This window comes from Bidens hawaiensis, unplaced genomic scaffold (genome assembly GCF_021521415.1).
Source record: "Bidens hawaiensis isolate Kalapana, Puna unplaced genomic scaffold, B.hawaiensis_p1.1 tig00014466_1, whole genome shotgun sequence".
Lineage (NCBI taxonomy): Eukaryota > Viridiplantae > Streptophyta > Magnoliopsida > Asterales > Asteraceae > Bidens > Bidens hawaiensis.
Genome location: NW_027492259.1, coordinates 1 through 6,153, shown reverse-complemented (window position 1 = coordinate 6,153; position 6,153 = coordinate 1). Strand labels below are relative to the sequence as shown.

Here is a 6,153-nt window from a genome sequence, read left to right as displayed (position 1 = left end):
TTTGATAATATCGAAAGGTTCGGGATACAAAACGGGTCGGGTTTACATTAAGAATACAAGTATAAAATAACCCGAAATTGACAAATGTCACATTCAACACAAAGGTTGGTCAGCAATTTTCATAGTTTTGGACAATAAGTATATAGTATGAAATCCACAACTAGTATATGAAAACAATAAATAATAGCAACAATTTAGATAATAAACCGTCAATAAGAATACATTGACGACAATAATGAAATCGTCAATAAGAATACATTGATGACACCTTTCTATATGGGGATACCATATATACTCGGAATTAACGTACAATCATACTTTGATGAGGCTACCAGCCTTAGCATTCAAGAATTTGCACATAATCATGTAAAGCATATAACACAAAATCGAGCATTTATTTAAGTAAATATATACAATAGGTGTTGTGGTTTAAGACTCAAGTATAAATCATTTGAATTTGAATAAGTATGCAATGCCACCCCTAAAATAAAAGATGGAAAAACAAGGGATGAAAAAGTACTCACTTTAACAAGTAACTTGAAGATAGTGTCGTGAATAATCGGAGAGATCGGTTTAACAAGCAAGACCTATATTAAACGGATCTTGTGTTAGTAGGTAGTCTTAGAAGAGTTTAAAGTAAAATACATGACAAATAAAGTAAATAAGTAAAGTTTAGGGTTTAAAATGTAAATATTTGAGAAATTAAAGAAACGAGTTTTGTAAAATAAGTTTACTCGAAACCGGGTCTCGGTATTCTATTCATTAGTAGTTTTTTTTTTTACTCAACCTATGTTAAGTAATAATGTGGGTTAAAATGCAATATTGCAAAACCCTTGGCTATGACCATTACTTCAAAATTTATGGTCTAAGCTCAAAGTCGACTTTTGTGAGGCAAGCAACATCAAGTAAGCCATGCAAAGACAAGCTTATAAATATGATGAATGCGGTTCGTGAGTCGGCGGCAAAGCGGCAAAGGGGTAACACACCAACTAGTGAACTTGGCCGATATAGTGGAGCAAACTATGGAGAAGGTGCAACAGTCGAGGATGTTCGCAACCTTGACATTTTGGCATGGTGGAAAGGAAAGCAAAATGAATTTCCTATTCTTTCCGCTATGTCTCGTGACTTGTTAAGCGTCCAAGCTTCAACGGTTGCTTCGGAATCGGTTTTTTCACTTAGTGGAATGATATTATCGATGCAAAGAACCAAACTCACTTCCGAGTCCTTAGAGATGTGCATTTGCCTAAATGATCATTTGGACGCGGTGGATCGTATACAAGACAAGGCAAACTTTGAAGACGAAATACCACTTGAACGTCCAATTCAAAAGACGGAAGAAGAATCTTCGGGTGAAGAAGACGAAGTCATATCGACTAATTTTAATTTGTATTTTTTGTATTTGTTGTAATCATTTTTGTATTTGTTCTAATCATTTATGTATTATGTAACACGAATCAATTAATATATATATTTTTAAAGTGTTATTTGTTTATGTTAAATAAAAAACTTGTCTTAAACACACACACACACACACACACACACACACACACACACACACACACACACACACACACACACACACACACACACACACACACACACACACACACACACACACACACACACACACACACACACACACACACACACACACACACATAATTATAGAACATTACACAACGAACATTATTGCAAAACGATTAAGTACAAACATTATTAAACATAAAATTAAAAATAACAAACATTGTTCGTTATTTTCGTCTCGCCATCTACGACCATCAAGCTTTATTACTGGCGGCGGGGGCTTGACTTGTAGAGCCGGACGACTCCCCGGCTTCTCCTTTTTTGGCATCCAAATGCTTTTTTTCCTTGCAATACTTATTGGTATGCTTTCGAATGGTGGAATTCGATGCTCTTTAAAAAACTTGCCGCAGTATTTGCATCGCGCCATCTCCTGTGTGTCGGTCATGACACACAGGTCATAGTGAACCCAAACCTCGGGGCATCTCGGGGTGTCGATAACCATAACAACTTCGTCGTTGGTTGCCATTGGTAATGGTTAGTGGTTTAACAAGTGCCTTAACAAGTAATTGAAGTGTTTAACAAGTTAGGGGAGTTGGTTAAGAAGTTCTAAACCTAGGACGTCTATATATAGTAAGTGGGTTGGGTATAAACATTCGAAACGGTTTCAATGGTTTAAAAACGGTAATATAGCTGTTGGAACCGGTTTCCAATGGTCAAAAATGGTTTAAATAAGGAAAACCCGCTAGAACCGATTTTCGGGTATAAACCGAACCCGGTTCCACTAGTTCCTGATATTTGCCTACCGGGTCGGGTCCGGTTCCTGACAGGAACCGATTTCATTTTATACCCGGTTCTTAAAAAACCAGTTCCTACCCGGTTCCGGGTTTTCAAAAAACCGATTTATGCACGTCTATCCTAACTCCTCCCAAGAGTTATAAGTCCAAGGTCCAAACCACCACCAACCCCAACGGCCCAACCCAAAAAAGAAAATTAAAAAAATCTTTTCTTTACTTTACATTCATTCATTCCCCGCCAAAAACACACACAACGACCCTTTTATTTTCCCGCCTTCTCCTCTTCCCGCCCAATTCTTCATCTTTCGCCGCCACACACACACACTCTCACTCTCCGATCACAACTGAAACACCCTAAACACGGCCAATACACGCACCACATTCATCCACCGAACACATTTAACAATGGCTTCCGGTATCGTTGTGGGCCGTGTGTCCGTCAAATCAGCCGGGGTGAAAAGAACCACCAGGTCTTTCGTGGATCACAAGGTTTTACGCTCAGGAAAACGATTGTTTGCTGACCAATACCAGGAACAGATGAAGCTAATCTCTGCTGCTTTTGTAGATACCCAAGTTAACAAGGTTAAGCTTCTTGATCATGGTACGGAACTTGATAATTTAAATCTCGTGGAAATTAAGAATGCGAAAGCGAATAATATTATTCATAAGCAGTTTGGCAATGTTTACACACGCAAACGAAAGAGGGGTTTATTAACAGATGTTGTACCTAAAAAGGCTAGATCTGTAATTAAAAGGATTCCGAGGGTTTCGCTTTTCGATAATTATGGTTCGGGCCGTGTTGAGAGTAGTATAGTGCCGGTGACCGGTGTGAGGGAAGTGGTTGGGTATGATAATGAGGGTTATGTGCCATTTATGCAACCTGAGTCGTATATTAGTTCGAAAGGCGATTAAGTTTCGAGGACTTTGGAACGGAGTTATGCGGTTTACGATATGGATTCGGACGATGAAAAATGGTTAAAGGTTAACCATGGGGGTTTTTCAGAAGAGGGTTTGAGAGAGTGATTGGTGTTTTGAAAGGGGAATGTATTGTAGTCCGCGCGATTATTCGGAGGCGAAATTAGCGGTTGATCGGTGTTCAGGATTGGCGTCGAGGGAAGTTTTGGAAAGTGTTTATGGTTATTGGATTGCGAAGAGGAAGAAGAGGCGATCGGCTCTTGTTCGAGTTTTTCAGGTAAATATGTGGTTTTGGAGATTTATTGTTACATGAATGTGTGTGAATGTAAGAATGGGGCTTATTAGTTAGTGATTTTGTGACAGTGTTATAAGCAGAAGAGGGTCAAACGACGTTTTACAAGTGCTGTTATTCGCAAGAAACGGTCGTTTAGAAGACGGGCGAATGGACGATTTGCGGAAAAGCAGCTAGAGTTTAAGGAAGGTTAGTATTTTTTTTCTGCCCTTTTTACTCAGATTTGAGGTTTGTTTCACATCATTGATTAGAAAAAAAAGGTCAAAATGATTTGTAACTATTATAGGGGTGACGGTGTTGACCTTTTAATTTTGAATGGGTTGACTCGGGCTATGATTGTGAATATTCGACATGACACGAACTTAACACTACTTTCACTGGTTTGGGATTCGTTTAAACGGGTTAGCAAAATGAGTCGTGTTTATGTTAACCAATATATATAATTTTGAAGTTTTTGAGAATGTGTTTTGTATAATAACTTAACTATTTAATTATTTTTTATATCAAATTTGAAGTTTTCAAAACAAATTAACATAGCATTAAAAAAATTGCTTAAAAAGATTAAAATTAGTATGTAAATTTAATTTTCAAGTATCAACTATCAATATGAAAAAATGTTACATGTTCGGGTTAATGTTTGTGAGACAATTTCGGGTTCGTGTCAGCTTCGACTTGCCAATCCGTGAACACGGCCTGTTTAGTAGCCCTGAATATTTCCGTAACTCGTTAAACAAGTAATGATAAAACTTAACTACATAGTTAGCAAGTCAATTAACCCTATTGTTTCAACAAATGCGCAGCAATGCTGAATGATGAAATGTTATTGGAAGAGTCTACAATGGCTCATATCAAAGTGCTTGAAACACAAGAAGCTGCAAAGAGATCACAAGAGGCATCCATTGTTAAAAGGCAACAAGCCCAAGCTCTTATGGAGGCTGCTGACTTGGCAGTTTACCGAGCCACCATGGCACTTAAAATTGCAGAAGCTTTAGCAGCTGCTGGGTCGGTTGAGCCTGTAAATGGTGCCACATTTGTGGAGTGACCCTGGTACATTTATTTTTGTAGAGTTTATTGATTTTGTGTAACGGGTTGTATTTATAGAAGAAAGTTATACAACCAATTGTGCGGGTACTTGAAGAGGTAGGTCCCAGCAGAGCCCAGTTGGACCCGCAAAACTCACCTTGAAGAGGGACGTCTGCGCAAAGACCAACTGGTTCCGCAGGACCCACCATGCTCAGAGAGATGAAGACCTTACGCGCAGTACGCCAGCTGTTTCCGCAGGAAAAGCCTCCCAATGGTGAAGTACCCCGCCTGTTCCCGCAGCTGCGGATACAAGCCATCAGGGAAGGCTACCCGCACTAAAAGTAAGGCTACACGCACAAGGCACTAACTCTCAATAATTCAGTAATGTCACCTGAAGAAGGAATGAGCAAGGCGGGAATACTCCCGCCCAAATGAGCCAGTCCGTACGCTTCTGGAGGATCTTTTGTACTATACCTGCCAAGGTATGGACAAAATAGACAAGATCTGACCAAAGCAGCCCATGAACCAATCACAGGGTGACAGCTCACTGACAACAGTACGACGAGGAGCACGCTCTAGTACAAAATGTCACTATCAGCCGCTACCTACTCACCAACCCTCATCGTGGCACGTACATAGCCTGCAGTTGGTGGAAAAGGAATAGTACACAGCCGGTCATGTCACTATCAGCCGCTGCTTACCCACCAACCACCAGCATGGCACATGCGTAGCCCCATGGAGTGGTGGCCTGGAGGAAGCCAGCCGTGACCAACGTGGTCGTGACCAACGAGGACATTGCCTCTTAAGGAGGGTGTATTGTTACGAACTGAAACCATTGCAAGTTATGAGACTTGTCCCACATCTGTTGTCTGGGTAACTGATGTGGGGTTTATAAGCCAAATGAGTTTCCTCATCTATCAGACTAGTCTTTTAGGTTGACTTCTTATGTTTTGCTTGTAACATTAGAGTGATATATTCAAATACTTTAATTAAAAAAGGAGATTTTATATTCAAGTCTTATTTGAGACAACTAAATAAAATAGAATGCTCAAGTTTTCTCATATAAGTGGATTTTCTCATGAAAGTGAAAATAGAGATGATCGGATATTCGGATGGGTAAGTGGTCCGTCAATGATCCTAACTGGCCGTTAAAGAAACAAATCAACGCACCTCTTAAATTATTTTATATTGAAAACTACATTGATTTTATCAACGGTCTTTCGCTGTTTATGCATATATATTATTTGCTGGAGGATGGGTGGAGGTCAAGTGGACTATTATGATTTATGGGCCTTGAATCAATAATACATTTAACAACTACAAAGCCATTTTAATTATTAATTTATTATATAAATTGACTTATTTATATACAGATTTTAATATATTTAAATATTTAACTTTATAAAATAGTATTTATATTGTTATGTCTTTTTTTTTAAATCTACATGCATATGTTCACAAATACTATACTCATATTTACATATTTTTATACTTCTATAAAGAATCAAAGAAAGAGAGTATGGGTAGAAATATAAGCCATTTTATCCTTTTCAATGACACAAAAATTATCAACATTACTGACACATGATATAACCCTTTTCAGTT

The 6,153-nt window shown here is 38.6% G+C and overlaps 1 protein-coding gene across 1 annotated transcript; it reads left to right on the top strand.

Moving 5' to 3' along the window:
- Nucleotides 1–3,360: 3,360 nt before the first annotated feature.
- On the top strand, nucleotides 3,361–4,567 carry LOC143546811 (uncharacterized). Its single transcript, XM_077038393.1, has 3 exons — nucleotides 3,361–3,510; nucleotides 3,597–3,714; nucleotides 4,326–4,567. Exons 1-3 carry the CDS (start codon nucleotides 3,361–3,363, stop codon nucleotides 4,565–4,567), a joined length of 510 nt encoding a protein of 169 aa, XP_076894508.1.
- Nucleotides 4,568–6,153: the final 1,586 nt, after the last annotated feature.

Coding starts and splice junctions, on each gene's coding strand:
- LOC143546811 (XM_077038393.1), top strand. CDS start 3,361: ATGTATTGTAGTCCGCGCGATTATTCGGAGGCGAAATTAGCGGTTGAT. Junction 3,511..3,596: donor CTCTTGTTCGAGTTTTTCAG/GTAAATATGTGG, acceptor ATTTTGTGACAG/TGTTATAAGCAGAAGAGGGT. Junction 3,715..4,325: donor GCAGCTAGAGTTTAAGGAAG/GTTAGTATTTTT, acceptor ACAAATGCGCAG/CAATGCTGAATGATGAAATG.